Source organism: Myxine glutinosa, chromosome 10, assembly GCF_964187855.1.
Source record: "Myxine glutinosa chromosome 10, kmMyxGlut1.1, whole genome shotgun sequence".
NCBI classification, from domain to species: domain Eukaryota; kingdom Metazoa; phylum Chordata; class Myxini; order Myxiniformes; family Myxinidae; genus Myxine; species Myxine glutinosa.
Genome location: NC_136270.1, coordinates 56436778 through 56456296, shown reverse-complemented (window position 1 = coordinate 56456296; position 19519 = coordinate 56436778). Strand labels below are relative to the sequence as shown.

The 19519-nt window shown below is 44.6% G+C and overlaps 1 protein-coding gene across 1 annotated transcript; it reads right to left on the bottom strand.

Annotated features, from left to right (window-relative positions):
* Positions 1–536: 536 nt before the first annotated feature.
* Positions 537–17560, bottom strand: LOC137433547 (homeobox protein engrailed-1-B-like). Its single transcript, XM_068125877.2, has 2 exons — positions 17212–17560; positions 537–853 (listed from the first exon to the last, which is right to left on the bottom strand). The coding sequence occupies exons 1-2, from the start codon at positions 17558–17560 to the stop codon at positions 537–539; spliced, it is 666 nt and encodes a 221-aa protein (XP_067981978.1).
* Positions 17561–19519: the final 1959 nt, after the last annotated feature.

The following is a 19519-nucleotide window of genomic DNA, read 5'->3' as shown; positions in this document are numbered from 1 at the left end:
CCTCCAGACTGGAATCCTGTGGCCATACGAGCTCAAGCAGCCCGACCCAAGACCCTGAGGTCCTGAATACCCGGACTCGGGGAAATTGTGGGCACCCGACTCGCTGTCATCCTTGTCACCACCGTGTACGCACATTGTCGATGTGGGCACCCGACTCGCTGTCATCCTTGTCACCACCGTGTACGCACATTGTCGACGTGGGCACCCGACTCGCTGTCATCCTTGTCACCACCGTGTACGCACATTGTCGATGTGGGCACTCTACTCGCTGTCGTCCTTGTCGCCACCATGTACGCACATTGTAGATGTGGGCACTCTACTCGCTGTCGTCCTTGTCGCCACCATGTACGCACATTGTAGATGTGGGCACTCTACTCGCTGTCGTCCTTGTCGCCACCATGTACGCACATTGTCGATGTGGGCACCCGACTCGCTGTCATCCTTGTCACCACCGTGTACGCACATTGTCGATGTGGGCACTCTACTCGCTGTCGTCCTTGTCGCCACCATGTACGCACATTGTAGATGTGGGCACTCTACTCGCTGTCGTCCTTGTCGCCACCATGTATGCACATTGTGGAGTGGTTGTACAAGCCTTGAGCCAGCAGCTGAAGCGCCAGACCGTTCCTCAGGCCACTGGACTTCTTCAGCTTGGCTCTCTTGTTCTGGAACCAGATCTTCACCTGAGCCTCGCTCAGCTCAAGGTCCCGCGCCAGCGTCCCACGCCTCGCCTCGCTCAGGTACCGGCTCGAGCAGAACTCGGCCTTGAGGCGCTGCAGTTGCTCAGGAGAGAAGGCCGTGCGGGGCCGCTTCGTCTCCGCCTCGTTCTTCTTGGCCTTCCGTACTCGTGGGCCTGTGGGTGAGGGAGACACGGGGACGAGCAATTAGTACCTGGGATTTGATAGCACGGAACGACTCGTGATTCGCTAAAATGTGGTGGGAAACGTGGAGTATCTGCTTTGGATAAGTGAGGAAGCAACGAGCGAGATGGAATGTCGTACAACATGAGGTCCACTTGGAGGAAAATGGGCCATTGCTGAGAATCGGAGGCTGAAGAAGGCGCAATGAGCATTTGGTGATGGGATTGAGCATCTCGGGCACAGATGGGCACGATGAGACAATTTGCCTTACCAGGATGGCATCGTGATTGGAATATGGAGGCAATGGCAGAACCCATCGGTGGCTGTGAAGGACGTATAGGACCCAATATGGGCCACAAGGGGGTTTTGGGGTGAAAGATGTACAGGACCCAATATGGGCCACAAGGGGGTTTTGGGGACAAGGATGTACAGGACCCAGTATGGGCCACAAGGGGTTTTTGGGGTTGAGGATATACAGGATCCAGTATGGGCCACAAGGGGGTTTTGGGGTGAAGGATGTACAGGATCCAGTATGGGCCACAAAGGGGTTTTGGGGTGAAGGATGTACAGGATCCAGTATGGGCCACAAGGGGATTTTGGGGTGAAGGATGTACAGGATCCAGTATGGGCCACAAGGGGGTTTTGGGTGAAGGATGTACAGGACCCAGTATGGGCCAGAAGGGGGTTTTGGGGTGAAGGATGTACAGGATCCAGTATGGGCCACAAGGGGATTTTGGGGTGAAGGATGTACAGGATCCAGTATGGGCCACAAGGGGGTTTTGGGTGAAGGATGTACAGGACCCAGTATGGGCCACAAGGGGGTTTTGGGGTGAAGGATGTACAGGACCCAGTATGGGCCACAAGGGGGTTTTGGGGTTGAGGATATACAGGATCCAGTATGGGCCGCAAGGGGGTTTTGGGGTGAAGGATGTACAGGATCCAGTATGGGCTACAAGGGGGTTTTGGGATGAAGGATGTCCAGCACCCAATATGGGCCACAAGGGGGTTTTGGGGTGAAGGATGTACAGGACCCAGTATGGGCCAAGAGGAGGTTTTGGGATGAAGGATGTACACGACCCAGTATGGGCCAAGACGAGGTTTTGGGATGAAGGATGTGCAGGACCCAGTATGGGCCACAAGGGGGTTTTGGGTGAAGGATGTACAGGACCCAGTATGGGCCACAAGGGGGTTTTGGGGTGAAGGATGTACAGGACCCAGTATGGGCCACAAGGGGGTTTTGGGTGAAGGATGTACAGGACCCAGTATGGGCCACAAGGGGGTTTTGGGGTGAAGGATGTACAGGACCCAGTATGGGCCACAAGGGGAATTTGGGGTGAAGGATGTACAGGATCCAGTATGGGCCAAGAGGAGGTTTTGGGATGAAGGATGTGCAGGACCCCGTATGGGCCACAAGGCGGTTTTGGGGTGAAGGATGTACACGACCCAGTATGGGCCACAAGGGGGTTTTGGGGTGAAGGATGTACAGGATCCAGTATGGGCCACAAGGGGGTTTTGGGGTGAAGGATGTACAGGATCCAGTATGGGCCAAGAGGAGGTTTTGGGATGAAGATGTACAGGATCCAGTATGGACCATAAGGCGGTTTTGGGGTGAAGGATGTATGGGACCCAATATGGACCAAAAGGAGGTTTTGGGGCGAAGGATGGACAGGACCCAAAATGGGCCAGGATGAGGTTTTGGGGTGAAGGATGTACAGGACCCAGTATGGGCCACAAGGGGGTTTTGGGGTGAAGTATGTACAGGATCCAATATGGGCCACAAGGGGGTTTTGGGGTGAAGGATGTACAGGATCCAGTATGGGCCACAAGGGGGTTTTGGGGTGATGTATGTACAGGATCCAATATGGGCCTCAAGGGGGTTTTGGGGTGAAGGATGTACAGGATCCAGTATGGGGCACAAGGGGGTTTTGGGGTGAAGGATGTACAGGATCCAGTATGGGGCACAAGGGGGTTTTGGGGTGAAGTATGTACAGGACCCAGTATGGGCCACAAGGGGGTTTTGGGGACAAGGATGTACAGGACCCAGTATGGGCCACAAGGGGTTTTGGGGTGAAGGATGTACAGGACCCAGTATGGGCCACAAGGGGGTTTTGGGGTGAAGTATGTACAGGATCCAATATGGGCCACAAGGGGGTTTTGGGGTGAAGGATGTACAGGATCCAGTATGGGCCACAAGGGGGTTTTGGGGTGAAGTATGTACAGGATCCAATATGGGCCTCAAGGGGGTTTTGGGGTGGAGGATGTACAGGATCCAGTATGGGGCACAAGGGGGTTTTGGGGTGAAGTATGTACAGGATCCAATATGGGCCACAAGGGGGTTTTGTTTTCAAAGTAAGTTTGTTTATCCGCAGGCAGTCCAGGTTGTGTTGAGGTGCATTCATGGTTATGGCCGCATTCCTAACGTGTTTCCGTCCAAACATGTGCTTTCTCTGTCACCCTATCGGACCCTATAATTAAAAGGTTATGGGTAAACTACAGGGCCAGCTGATCAAGACCCACGTTCCAGGCCAAACTTTTAGCTCTTTCACGAGCCTCGATTCAGTATACAAAAAAAAAAAAAAAAAAAAAATACCTTCCCCGCAGATCCAAATAAATGGAGACGTCACCACCACGACCACTTGGGATGCGTGTTACCATTTCATGATGGAGTTTCAGGCGATCACACAAAATGTCCGCCATTTTCAAATGACCAAAACGTTTTACTCTTCATGAACATTGAAAAACAAACGTCGATGTTATTATTTTCATTCATAATAAACTCAATCCTGCACCTATTCATTCATTACCGACGCAAAAGTCCTTGAAGAAGCAAAATGGAGGCGACAAGAAGACTACATCTCGTGTTAACCAAGACTACATCTCGTGTTAACCAAGACTACATCTCGTGTTAACCAAGACTACATCTCGTGTTAACCAAGACTACATCTCGTGTTAACCAAGACTACATCTCGTGTTAACCAAGACTACATCTCGTGTTAACCAAGACTACATCTCGTGTTAACCCAGACTACATCTCGTGTTAACCCAGACTACATCTCGTGTTAACCCAGACTACATCTCGTGTTAACCAAGACTACATCTCGTGTTAACCAAGACTACATCTCGTGTTAACCAAGACTACATCTCGTGTTAACCAAGACTACATCTCGTGTTAACCAAGACTACATCTCGTGTTAACCAAGACTACATCTCGTGTTAACCAAGACTACATCTCGTGTTAACCAAGACTACATCTCGTGTTAACCAAGACTACATCTCGTGTTAACCCAGACTACATCTCGTGTTAACCCAGACTACATCTCGTGTTAACCCAGACTACATCTCGTGTTAACCCAGACTACATCTCGTGTTAACCCAGACTACATCTCGTGTTAACCAAGACTACATCTCGTGTTAACCAAGACTACATCTCGTGTTAACCCAGACTACATCTCGTGTTAACCCAGACTACATCTCGTGTTAACCCAGACTACATCTCGTGTTAACCCAGACTACATCTCGTGTTAACCCAGACTACATCTCGTGTTAACCAAGACTACATCTCGTGTTAACCCAGACTACATCTCGTGTTAACCCAGACTACATCTCGTGTTAACCCAGACTACATCTCGTGTTAACCAAGACTACATCTCGTGTTAACCCAGACTACATCTCGTGTTAACCCAGACTACATCTCGTGTTAACCCAGACTACATCTCGTGTTAACCCAGACTACATCTCGTGTTAACCAAGACTACATCTCGTGTTAACCAAGACTACATCTCGTGTTAACCCAGACTACATCTCGTGTTAACCCAGACTACATCTCGTGTTAACCCAGACTACATCTCGTGTTAACCCAGACTACATCTCGTGTTAACCCAGACTACATCTCGTGTTAACCAAGACTACATCTCGTATTAACGAAGACTACATCTCGCGTTAACCAAGACTACATCTCGTGTTAACCAAAACTACATCTCGTGTTAACCGAGACTTCATCTCGTGTTAACCAAGACTTCATCTCTTGTTAACCAGGATTTCATCTTGTGTTAACCAGGACTTCATCTCGTGTTAACCAGGACTTCATCTCGTGTTAACCAGGACTTCATCTCGTGTTAACCCTAACTTCATCTCGTGTTAACCAAGATTTCATCGTGTGTTAACAAAGACTTCATCTCGTGTTAACCTTAACTTCATCTCGTGTTAACCGAGACTGCACCCGCTGACATTTTCGCTAATTTGTCCATGCCCATTTGTCTGCCACATGCGGACATGCCTTACACGCACCACTGCACCCGCTGTGACATTTTCGCTAATTTGTCCATGCCCATTTGTCTGCCACATGCGGACATGTCTTCCACACACCACTGCACCCGCTGACATTTTCGCTAATTTGTCCATGCCAATTTGTCTGCCACATGCGGACATGTCTTACATGCACCACTGCACCCGCTGTGACATTTTCGCTAATTTGTCCGTGCCCATTTGTATGCCACATGCGGACATGCCTTACACGCATCACTGTACCCGCTGTGACATTTTCGCTAATTTGTCCGTGCCCATTTGTCTGCCACATGCGGACATGTCTTACATGCACCACTGCACCCGCTGTGACATTTTCGCTAATTTGTCCGTGCCCATTTGTCTGCCACATGCGGACATGTCTTACATGCACCACTGCACCCGCTGTGACATTTTCGCTAATTTGTCCGTGCCCATTTGTATGCCACATGCGGACATGCCTTACACGCACCACTGCACCCGCTGTGAGATTTTCGCTAATTTGTCCATGCCCATTTGTCTGCCACATGCAGATGCCTTACACACACCACTGCACCCGCTGTGACATTTTCGCTAATTTGTCCATGCCCATTTGTCTGCCACATGCGGACATGCCTTACAGGCATCACTGTACCCGCTGTGACATTTTCGCTAATTTGTCCATGCCCATTTGTCTGCCACACAGACATGTCTTGGCAGCGTTTTGTTGGCGGTAAGAAAGCACGAATCATGAGCCAGCACCACGTGTTGGTTACACAGAGTGAACAAAGCACGATTGTCGCGATAATTCAATAACCATTTCATTTGTTTCCCTTTTCCCACGTGTTCCACAATCATTATCGATTCATAATGGATAATTTTATTATACGAGAAGAACTATTTCATTCGAGTGATTATTTCTTCGATTTTGCAAGAGAAAACGTATTCGTTGTTGTGAAGCAGAACTTGGACAGATTCTGTCGCTACATGCGGACATGTCTTACAGTTGTTGTGCCATTTATTGTGCCATACATGATACAAATGACATATACTGTCGCAGTTTGCCGTCATATTAACAATACGACATTTTCATTATTATAGTATTACGCACCATGCTCCCATAGAGTACCGCTTTTGGCGAAGTACTTTCTTCAGGTAGGTGTTCACCTTCTGGATGCGTCGCCACTCCGACACGGGATACTCGACTGCGCGGACAGCAATTTGGTATTTGTTCATGGTACCAGCGATAGCTCGCCTACACTATACAAGGGAAACCATGGCATCTTTAACATCCATAAACAAATACCAGCAGACGGGACGCCCGTTTAACATCTACAAACTAATACCGGCAGACGGGACGCCCGTTTAACATCTACAAACTAATACCGGCAGACGGGACGCCCGTTTAACATCTACAAACTAATACCGGCAGACGGGACGCCCGTTTAACATCTACAAACAAATACCAGCAGACGGGACGCCCGTTTAACATCTACAAACTAATACCAGCAGACGGGACGTCCGTTTAACGTTTATAAACAAATACCGGCAGACGGGACGCCCGTTTAACATCTACAAATTAATACCGGCAGACGGGACGCCCGTTTAACATCTACAAACAAATACCAGCAGACGGGACGCCCGTTTAACGTTTATAAACAAATACCAGCAGACGGGACGTCCGTTTAACGTCTATAAACTAATACCGGCAGACGGGACGCCCGTTTAACGTTTATAAACAAATACCGGCAGACGGGACGCCCGTTTAACATCTACAAATTAATACCGGCAGACGGGACGCCCGTTTAACATCTACAAACAAATACCAGCAGACGGGACGCCCGTTTAACGTTTATAAACAAATACCAGCAGACGGGACGTCCGTTTAACGTCTATAAACTAATACCGGCAGACGGGACGCCCGTTTAACGTTTATAAACAAATACCGGCAGACAGGACGCCCGTTTAACGTTTATAAACGAATACCGGCAGACAGGACGCCCGTATAACATCGACAAACAAATACCAGCAGACGGGACGTCCGTTTAACATCTACAAACAAAATACCAGCAGATGGGACGCCCGTTTAACGTTTATAAACAAATACCAGCAGACAGGACGCCCGTTTAACGTTTATAAACGAATACCGGCAGACAGGACGCCCGTTTAACGTTTATAAACGAATACCGGCAGACAGGACGCCCGTTTAACATCGACAAACAAATACCAGCAGACGGGACGTCCGTTTAACATCTACAAACAAATACCAGCAGACGGGACGTCCGTTTAACGTCTATAAACTAATACCGGCAGACGGGACGCCCGTTTAACGTTTATAAACAAATACCAGCAGAAGGGACGCCCGTTTAACGTCTATAAACTAATACCGGCAGACGGGCCGCCCGTTTAACGTTTATAAACAAATACCGGCAGACAGGACGACCGTTTAACGTTTATAAACGAATACCGGCAGACAGGACGCCCGTTTAACATCGACAAACAAATACCAGCAGAAGGGACGTCCGTTTAACATCTACAAACAAATACCAGCAGACGGGACGCCCGTTTAACGTTTATAAACGAATACCGGCAGACAGGACGCCCGTTTAACATCGACAAACAAATACCAGCAGAAGGGACGTCCGTTTAACATCTACAAACAAATACCAGCAGACGGGACGCCCGTTTAACGTTTATAAACGAATACCGGCAGACAGGACGCCCGTTTAACATCGACAAACAAATACCAGCAGACGGGACGTCCGTTTAACATCTTTCAGCTAATACCAGCAGACGGGACGTCCGTTTAACGTTTATAAACAAATACCAGCAGACGGGACGTCCGTTTAACATCTACAAACAAATACCAGCAGACGGGACGCCCGTTTAACGTTTATAAACGAATACCGGCAGACAGGACGCCCGTTTAACATCGACAAACAAATACCGGCAGACAGGACGTCCGTTTAACGTTTATAAACAAATACCGGCAGACAGGACGCCCGTTTAACGTTTATAAACAAATACCAGCAGACGGGACGTCCGTTTAACATCTACAAACAAATACCGGCAGACAGGACGTCCGTTTAACGTTTATAAACAAATACCGGCAGACAGGACGCCCGTTTAACATCGACAAACAAATACCAGCAGACGGGACGTCCGTTTAACATCTACAAACAAATACCAGCAGACGGGACGCCCGTTTAACGTTTATAAACGAATACCGGAAGACGGGACGCCCGTTTAACATCGACAAACAAATACCAGCAGACGGGACGTCCGTTTAACATCTATCAGCTAATACCAGCAGACAGGACGCCCGTTTAACATCCATAAACTAATACCGGCAGACAGGACGCCCGTTTAACGTTTATAAACGAATACCGGCAGACGGGACGCCCGTTTAACGTTTATAAACAAATACCGGCAGACAGGACGTCCGTTTAACGTTTATAAACAAATACCGGCAGACAGGATGCCCGTTTAACATCGACAAACAAATACCAGCAGACGGGACGTCCGTTTAACATCTATCAGCTAATACCAGCAGACAGGACGCCCGTTTAACATCCATAAACTAATACCGGCAGACAGGACGCCCGTTTAACGTTTATAAACGAATACCGGCAGACGGGACGCCCGTTTAACGTTTATAAACAAATACCGGCAGACGGGACGTCCGTTTAACGTCTATAAACCAATACCGGCAGACGGGACGTCCGTTTAACGTTTATAAACTAATACAGGCAGACGGGACGCCCGTTTAACGTTTATAAACGAATACCGGCAGACAGGACGCCCGTTTAACGTTTATAAACAAATACCGGCAGACGGGACGTCCGTTTAACGTCTATAAACTAATACCAGCAGACGGGACGCCCGTTTAACATCTACAAACAAATACCAGCAGACGGGACGCCCGTTTAACGTTTATAAACGAATACCGGCAGACAGGACGCCCGTTTAACGTTTATAAACAAATACCGGCAGACAGGACGCCCGTTTAACATCGACAAACAAATACCAGCAGACGGGACGCCCGTTTAACATCTACAAACTAATACCAGCAGACGGGACGTCCGTTTAACATCTACAAACAAATACCGGCAGACAGGACGCTAGTTTAACGTTTATGAACGAATACCGGCAGACAGGACGCCCGTTTAACATCCATAAACTAATAGCGGCAGACAGGACGCCCGTTTAACGTTTAAAAACGAATACCGGCAGACGGGACGCCCGTTTAACGTTTATAAACTAATACCGGCAGATGGGACGCCCGTTTAACGTTTAAAAACGAATACCGTCAGACGGGACATCCGTTTAACGTTTATAAACTAATACCGGCAGACGGGACGCCCGTTTAACGTTTATAAACAAATACCGGAAGACGCGACGTCCGTTTAACGTCTATAAACTAATACCGACAGACGGGACGCCCGTTTAACGTCTATAAACTAATGCCGGCACACGGGACGCCCGTTTAACGTTTATAAACAAATACCGACAGACGGGACGCCGGTTTAACGTCTCCAAACTAATACCGGCAGACGGGACGCCCGTTTAACGTCCATAAACTAATACCGGCAGACGGGACGTCCGTTTAACGTCTATAAACTAATACCGACAGACGGGACGTCCGTTTAACGTCGATAAACAAATACCAAATAAACAAATACCAGTCGGGACATCCGTTTAACGTTTCTAAACTAATATCGGCAGACGGGACGCCCGTTTAACGTTTATAAACAAATACCGGCAGACGGGACGTCCGTTTAACGTCTATAAACAAATACCAAATAAACAAATACCAGTCGGGACATCCGTTTAACGTCTCTAAACTAATACAGGCACACGGGATGCCCGTTTAACGTTTATAAACAAATACCGGCAGACGGGACGTCCGTTTAACGTCTATAAACAAATACCAAATAAACAAATACCAGTCGGGACATCCGTTTAACGTCTCTAAACTAATACAGGCACACGGGATGCCCGTTTAACGTTTATAAACAAATACCGGCAGACGGGACGTCCGTTTAACGTCTATAAACTAATACCGACAGACGGGACGTCCGTTTAACGTCTATAAACAAATACCAAATAAACAAATACCAGTCGGGACATCCGTTTAACGTCTCCAAACTAATACCGACAGCCGTGACGGCCGTTTAACGTCTATAAACAAATACCAAATAAACAAATACCAGTCGGGACATCCGTTTAACGTCTCCAAACTAATACCGACAGCCGTGACGTCCGTTTAACGTCTATAAACAAATACCAAATAAACAAATACCAGTTGGGACATCCGTTTAACGTTTCTAAACTAATACAGGCACACGGGACGACCGTTTAACGTCAATCTGAGGGACGGTACTCGTACTGATGAATGACTGCATGTGAAACCACGGGATGACAGTTTATAGTTGAGTCGGGGATTCAAATCCAGGTTATTCCGCTTAGATTTAACTAAAAGAGAACGATGCGAGCGAGGAGGTGTTCCTGTACTTCTTGGAATGAGATGTCATCATAATTGTCGATGAAACGAACATTTTAATATCTTCCAATACGTAGAGACACATTAGTAAGAAATTCGTAAGATTAGTAAGTAAGAAAATTACGAAGATTCGTAAGTAAGAAAATTAGTAAGATTAGTAAGTAAGAAAATTAGTAAGATTAGTAAGTAAGAAAATGTTTTTTTACGACACAAAAATAAATATATGTATACATATCAAGCACACATATAGGTTGGTTCAGCCAATCAGGATCGGGTTAGTCAAGGATCAGGAGCAAATACGTCAATAACAACGGGATGAACACAGTGGAAAGCAGGTAAACACAGCAACAGCAAGGTAGTAGGTAGAGAGATACAACAGTGAGGTCAAACAACACCACCCAGAGGAGAATAACGTCTGTAGCAGAAATGGACGTTTCTCACCTGCAGGATAAGTTAACGAAGAAGAAAGTCCGAGCCATAAATAGACGTTTTTCACCTGCAGGATAAGTTAACGAACAAGAAAGTCCGAGCCATAAATAGATGTTTTTCACCTGCAGGATAAGTGAACAAAGAAGAAAGTCTGAGCCAGAAAGACGTTTTTCACCTGCAGGATAAGTTAACGAACAAGAAAGTCTGAGCCATAAATGGACGTTTTTCACCTGCAGGATAAGTTAACGAAGAAGAAAGTCTGAGCCAGAAAGACGTTTTTCACCTGCAGGATAAGTTAACGAAGAAGACATTCCGAACCATAAATAGACGTTTTTCACCTGCAGGATAAGTTAACGAAGAAGAAAGTCCGAGCCATAAATATACGTTTTTCACCTGCAGGATAAGTTAACGAAGAAGAAAGTCTGAGCCATAAATAGACGTTTTTCACCTACATGATAATTTAACGAAGAAGAAAGTCCGAACCATAAATAGACGTTTTCCACCTGCAGGATAAGTTAACGAAGAAGAAAGTCTGAGCGAGAAAGACGTTTTTCACCTGCAGGATAAGTTAACGAAGAAGAAAGTCTGAGCCATAAATAGACGTTTTTCACCTACATGATAATTTAACGAAGAAGAAAGTCCGAACCATAAATAGACGTTTTCCACCTGCAGGATAAGTTAACGAAGAAGAAATTCCGAACCATAAATTGACGTTTTTCACCTGCAGGATAAGTTAACGAAGAAGAAAGTCTGAGCGAGAAAGACGTTTTTCACCTGCAGGATAAGTTAACGAAGAAGAAAGTCCGAACCATAAATAGACGTTTTTCACCTGCAGGATAAGTTAACGAAGAAGAAAGTCCGAGCCATCAATGGACGTTTTTCACCTGCAGGATAAGTTAATGAAGAAGAAAGTCCTAACCATAAATAGACGTTTTTCACCTGCAGGATAAGTTAACGAAGAAGAAAGTCCGAGCCATAAATATACGTTTTTCACCTGCAGGATAAGTTAACGAAGAAGAAAGTCCAAACCATAAATATACGTTTTTCACCTGCACGGTAAGTTAACGAAGAAGAAAGTCCGAAGCATAAATAGACGTTTTGCACCTGCAGGATAAGTTAACGAAGAAGAAATTCCAAGCCATAAATAGACGTTTTGCACCTGCAGGATAAATTAACTCAGGGGTGCAACAAACATGACAATGATGACCCAAAAGGTGTCCTCATTTTTTATGTTGAAGTTCGTATAAGATGATGCGACCCACTGTGTGGTCCCTTTTTATATTAATTTATGAATAAATATGGAAAATAAATCATTGAATGCAATAGATTTGATTTCTGCCAGGAAGGACATAGACTTTCGAATGTACAAATCAAAAAGAAAAAAATTATATATGTATATATTGGTTCAGATCCAAATCCAGATCTGACCTATCAGTGCGATACCAAATGTAAACCGTACACCTGGTGGAGGTATGCGCTCTACTGAGTGCCGTTCTTGTTTTATACAAACTAGAGAGATACCCGTGCTACGCACGGGTGGGAGACCAGAAGGAAACAGGCAATGCAGATACGGTGAATGCTAAAGCATGAAACCAATAAATTCCACATTCCTGTAGCACCTTCAGTCGCACGTCAGACATGGACAGCAAGTTCGTGAAGGACTTCCATGAAAAACGTACCTGTTCGCAAACAAACGGGTACGTTCACGCACAGAAACATCGATCGTGGGTCTGTGGCGAATCTGGATATAGCGATGGGAAAATATCAGAAATTGAAGGTTTTCTTAATTTTAAACGATTCATATAAACATCCGTTGAATCATATCACACGCAAATCATCAAAATCTAAAGAGAATCTTCGAATTTCAATAAAAGCCACATCACTGTTCATATCGGTAAATATTATTCCATCGTGTTTCAAATCGTGATCGATAATCGTGTTCACATCGATCGAGATTTAACGGATGTTTATATAAATCGTTTTAAAGAAAAAAAAGCCTTCAATTTCCGATATTTAGCCTTTTCATTTGGGCCTCCCAATTGAAGCCCCGCCCATAGGGCGGGTACCGTCGCTCGACGTAAGAAGACGTCACAATGAACGTCGTGCGAACGCGAATGTTATGCGGGAGTCCAAACCTGAGAATGCTGGAGACCAAAGCTGAAATTGGGAAAACTAAATAGCCTATTTTACTCCTGGGGATCCCAGGATTACCCACCCAAAATATCGTTGCGATCGGTTCAGCAGTTGTTAGGGTACCTTCGAACGGACAGACAGACGGACATTTGGTGAATTATAGTAAGATTTCATTGATTTAAAGTTTTTATTGCAACATTCACCTTCCAGATGGGAAAATTATCTCAGGGGTTTGGAAATATGAAAGGAACAAAAAAAACAACAACTCGCTTGGAGAATACTGTGTATGTATTTATATATATATATATATATATATAATTTCAATGGGGTAGTTGGAGTTATACATTTTCAAACGAAAAACGGCGCACCGAACCAAAAAAGGGAAGAGATGATCTACCTTTGTAATCTCGTAATAAACAGGTAAGAGCAGAGCCGGTGTCAGGCACGTGACTGGATATGCCCTTGCTTGTTTATTCCCACATTAGCAGGTACAATGGTACATGTATAATTACCCTTTTTGTCGGATGTACACACTATGTATATATTTGTATTCACCTGTACTGATCAAAAGCGTTCGCGTTTCTTGTATCTCGTTGCGAGTGTCCGTCCACAAGTGGATTCTCCTGCGGCTCGAGGATTTCTGCACATTGGCAATATTGTTTAGTAACTTAGTGAAGAGATCCTGGTTCGTACGTCTCTTAACTCGAACTGCACTGAGGGGCGGGGAAGGGGAGAGGGTAGGAGGGAGGAGGCCCCCCCTCGACATTTTTCGCAACCGCTGGGGATTCAAATTCTCCTCTCATGAATTTATCCTGTATTTTTTTTGTGCACATTTTCATACCACATGCGTCCAAATCCGAGTTACTGTTCAGGTGTCACATGACAATTAGTAGTCACATATCCTTTAAAAAACTGCAACTTCTGCACATGTTTATATGTACACCAAACATGTGAATAAGGGTTACAAGCATTAGGATAACATGTCAATAAGGGTTACATTAATTAGGGCAACATGCGAATAAGGGTTACATGAATTAGGACAACATGTGAATGTGAAGGGTTACATGAATTAGGACAACATGTGAAGGTTTACATGAATTAGAACATGTGAAGGGTTACATGAATTAGGATGACATGTGAGTAAGGGTTACACGGATTAGAATAACATGTTTAATAAGGGTTACATGCATTAGGACGACATGTGAATATGGGTTACAAGCATTAGAATAACATGTTTAATAAGGTTTCCACACATTAGAATAACATGTTTAATAAGGTTTACATGAATTGGGACAACATGTGAATAAAGGTTACATGAATCAGGAAGACATGTTTAATAAGGGTTACTATGCTATTTTAATAAACCTTATTAAGATTTAATATGAGAACAACATGTTTAATAAGGTTTACACACATTAGAATAACATGTTTAATAAAGGTTACATGCATTAGAATAACATGTTTAATAATGTGTACACACATTCGAATAACATGTTTAATAAGGTTTACATGCATTAGAATAACATGTTTAATAAGGGTTACACGCATTAGAATAACATGTTTAATAAAGGTTACATGCATTAGAATAACATGTTTAATAAGGGTTACACACATTCGAATAACATGTTTAATAAGGTTTACACGCATTCAAATAACATGTTTAATAACATGTTTAATAAGGGTTACACTCATTCGAATAACATGTTTAATAACATGTTTAATAAGGGTTACACTCATTCGAATAACATGTTTAATAAGGGTTCCATGCATTTGAATAACACGTTTAATAAGGGTTACACGCATTTGAATAACGTGTTTAATAAGGGTTACACGCATTCGAATAACATGTTTAATAAGGGTTACACGCATTTGAATAACATGTTTAATAAGGGTTACACGCTTTCGAATAACATGTTTAATAAGGCTTACATGCATTAGAATAACATGTTCAATAAGGTTTACACGCATTGGAATAATATGTTTAATAATGTTTACATGCATTAGAATAACATGTTTAATAAGGGTTACACGCATTTTAATAACATGTTTAATAAGGGTTACACTCATTCAAATAACATGTTTAATAAGGGTTACACACAATGGAATAACATGTTTAATAAGGGTAATACGCATTTGAATAACATGTTTAATAAGGGTAATACGCATTGGAATAACATGTTTAATAGGGGTTACACGCATTTTAATAACATGTTTAATAAGGTTTACACGCATTCGAATCACATGTTTAATAAGGGTAATACGCATTCGAATAACATGTTTAATAAGGGTTACACGCATTCGAATAACATGTTTAATACGGGTAATACGCATTAGAATAACATGTTTAATAATGTTTACACGCATTCGAATAACATGTTTAATAAGGGTTACACGCATTTGAATAACATGTATAATAAGGGTTACACGCATTTGAATAACATGTTCAATAAGGTTTACACGCATTTGAATAATATGTATAATAAGGGTTACACGCATTTGAATAACATGTTTAATAACGTTTACATGCATTTGAATAACATGTTTAATAAGGTTTACATGCATTAGAATAACATGTTTAATAAGGTTTACACGCATTAGAATAACATGTTTAATAAGGTTTACATGCATTTGAATAACATGTTTAATAAGGTTTACACGCATTCGAATAACATGTTTAATAAGGTTTACACGCATTAGAATAACATGTTTAATAAGGTTTACACGCATTTGAATAACATGTTTAATAAGGGTTACACGCATTAGAATAACATGTTTAATAAGGTTTACACGCATTCGAATAACATGTTTAATAAGGTTTACACGCATTAGAATAACATGTTTAATAAGGTTTACATGCATTTGAATAACATGTTTAATAAGGTTTACATGCATTTGAATAACATGTTTAATAAGGGTTACACGCATTTGAATAACATGTTTAATAAGGGTTACACGCATTTGAATAACATGTTTAATAAGGTTTACACGCATTCGAATAACATGTATAATGAGGGTTACACGCATTCGAATAACATGTTTAATAAGGGTTACACTCATTCAAATAACATGTTTAATAAGGGTTACACGCAATGGAATAACATGTTTAATAAGGTTTACACGCATTCGAATAACATGTTTAATAAGGTTTACACGCATTCGAATAACATGTTTAATAAGGGTTACACGCATTTGAATAACATGTTTAATAAGGGTTACACGCATTTGAATAACATGTTTAATAAGGGTTACACGCATTTGAATTACATGTTTAATAAGGTTTACACGCATTCGAATAACATGTATAATGAGGGTTACACGCATTCGAATAACATGTTTAATAAGGGTTACACTCATTCAAATAACATGTTTAATAAGGGTTACACGCAATGGAATAACATGTTTAATAAGGTTTACACGCATTCGAATAACATGTTTAATAAGGTTTACACGCATTCGAATAACATGTTTAATAAGGGTTACATGCATTAGAATAACATGTTTAATAAAAGTTACATGCATTAGAATAACATGTTTAATAAGGGTTACACGCATTCGAATAACATGTTTAATAAGGGTTACACGCATTTGAATAACATGTTTAATAAGAGTTACATGAATTGGGACACCGATGATGTAAATTAATTGGCCTGTAATTTATTCTGAGCGTTTTGTCATGTTTTGTCATGTTTTGTCATGTTTTAAGACACTGAATAATTATAGAAAATAGAATTGGGCATTAATTGGAATTGTTCAAAATTATTTGAAAATTTGTTTGTAACCTCGTAATAAACGTATTTTGAACAATTCTTCAAAACTTTTTTTGTAGAATTGTTCAAAATTATAAATAAATACAAATTGTTCAAAAGAATATATTTTTTTAACCACAGCGTTCATCACGTGATGATCTTTGCGAGTGAAAATGTTCTCAAGTTCATCGGACCGTAGCACGGACGGTCGAGATCAGTCGGAAAGGTCGCATGACGGGCCGAGTCGGGTTCGGGTTTACGTGTGAAATGACGCTCTTACCGGACGAGGGTCGATCCGAATACCGTGTGCAGTAGACCCAGGCCGGCCACAGCAGACCGTGTGCGCAGCCCTCGGAGCTTTCACCCTCCGAGTGCCTCGAGGCGCCCGTGCCCCCAGAGCCGGCTGAAGCCCCCGGGGCGGCCGTACCAGTTTCGACGTCGCGATGTCGTCGTCCGAATTCGGGACTCAGGATGTTCTCGATGAGGAAGCTCGTGGGTCTGGAAGGTGCGTGGAGCACGTGCGCCGCAGGCTCCGTCTCATGAGGTTCGAATCCACCGTGTACGTCCGCGGGCTCTGTGCGTCGACCCTTCGCCTCACTCTCAACCGCCGACCCTCGGTCTGCACTCATGGTCTTGCTACCCCTGGAAGCAAACCGTACGACCCGCGCCAATTTGATCTGCTTCGGAGAGAATGCGGATTGAAAAGAAACGTCCCCGGTAATCCTTGAAAATTGCGCTCCAGCCTCGGTATCGGTCCGAGCAGCTTGGATTTGTGCTCCGCGCAACGTTTCAATTCCAAGGGGTGTCAAGTGGTTCCTTGCACAGACCACACTCGCCGTTTACGCTGCCCGTGCTCCGCCCCCTACTCCTTGGGACGAACCACGTGGCCCAGACTTCCCGCCCCCTACTCCTTGGGACGCAGACTTCCCGCCCCCTACTCCTCCTTGGGACGAACCACGTGGCCCAGACTTCCCGCCCCCTACTCCTTGGGACGGACCACGTGGTCTGTACCCCGCCTCTTCCTTGGTACCAACGCTGCGGGGTTGTAGTTGGGTAGCTGAAGCTTGACTGGACACTGCCAGAACCAAGGGTAGGAGTGCAGACTACCCGGAGCGTGGTTAACCAGAGTGCGGATACTTGGAGTGTGGTTACCCAAGGTGTGGTTAACGGAAACGTGTTTAACCAGAACATGGTTACTCGGAGCGTGGTTAACCAGAGCATGGTTACTCAGAGCGTGGTTACCCCCAAAGCATGGTTAACGAGAACATGGTTAATCCAGGTTACCACGGAACATGGTGAAAAAGCAGATTTAAAAGTGATGTAGCTATAAAGGATAATGGGAGCGTGGTTACCCAGAGAATAATTACCAAATTATGGAGATAACAACCAGTGACACTTACACACACGACCAGGACAATGGGACAGCACATATTATCAACACAAAACACGGGGAAAAGTTTACACGGGTTCGGTATATATAATAGTACCAGGAGTACCAGAGAAAGGGGGGAAGGCGAGGGGGGGGGGGGAAGCAGGAGATGGAGGGGTAAGGAAGGGAGTGGGGGTGTAAGGAGGAGGAGGGGGGGGAGGAAATGAGCGGTGGGAGGGGGAGGAGGTGAGCGGTGGGAGGGAAAGCAGGAGAGGTAGAGGTGAGGAAGGGAGTGGAGGAGGTGGGGGGGAGGAGTGGCGGAGGTGGGGGGGAGGGGAGTGAAGGAGGTGGGAGGGGAGTGGAGGAGGTGGGGGTGCGGAGTGAAGGAGGTGGGGGGAGTGGAGGAGGTGGGAGGGGAGTGGAGGAGGTGGGGAGTGGAGGAGGTGGGGGGAGGAAGGGAGTGGAAGGGGTAGGGGAGGAGTAGGTGAGCAGTGGGAGGGAAAACAACAGACGAAGGGAGTGGGGGGAGTGGAGGAGGAGGGGAAGTGGAAGCGGGAGGGGAGGAGGAGGTGAGGAAGGGAGTTTGGGGAGTGGAAGGAGTAGGGGAGGAGGAGGTGAGGGGGGGTGGAGGAAAATCAGGAGAGGAAGGGAGTGGGGGGAGTGGAAGGGGGAGGGGAGCGAGAGGTGAGGGGAATGATATACTACATATACATCTTTTGGGGGTTGGGTGGCTTTGACAAGTCCCTCCGTTTTGGGGGAGGGAGGAAAGGGAAGGAGGAAAATTTTCCCATGCAAAGAGTGCTTCATAACATCAGTGTTGCACAGGTAAAAAGGGAAATTGTAATACCCTCTGCCACCATCACCAGGTGGCGCTACATGGTACACATTTACATCGAGAACTTACGCCCCTCTCCCGGTCCCCCACCCCCCCGAATGAGGCTGCGGCCACATAGCCTATGTTACCCACCCAGACAAAGTTGTATTTTTATTTGTACCCCGAGTAAAGTACATAAGCGTTTATAGCAGGAGTACCTGGTGTTGCTCAAGCAAAAAAGAAACATTAACATTAACATCATCATCACACTAAAATATGCAATTTGGTGTCTGTCTTTCTGTCTGTCTGTCTGTCTGTCTGTCTGTCTGTCTGTGTGTCTGTCTCTGTCTGATGATGATGATGATTCTTTGAACGCGATACATTCCGTCGTTACTTATCCAATCT

Excerpts from the sequence above, each read along its gene's own strand:
- LOC137433547 (XM_068125877.2), bottom strand. The coding sequence starts at position 17,560 with ATGAGTGCAGACCGAGGGTCGGCGGTTGAGAGTGAGGCGAAGGGTCGA. Across the intron at positions 854-17,211 it reads TTCGGATCGACCCTCGTCCG|GCCCACGAGTACGGAAGGCC; the intron begins GTAAGAGCGTCA and ends CCTCACCCACAG.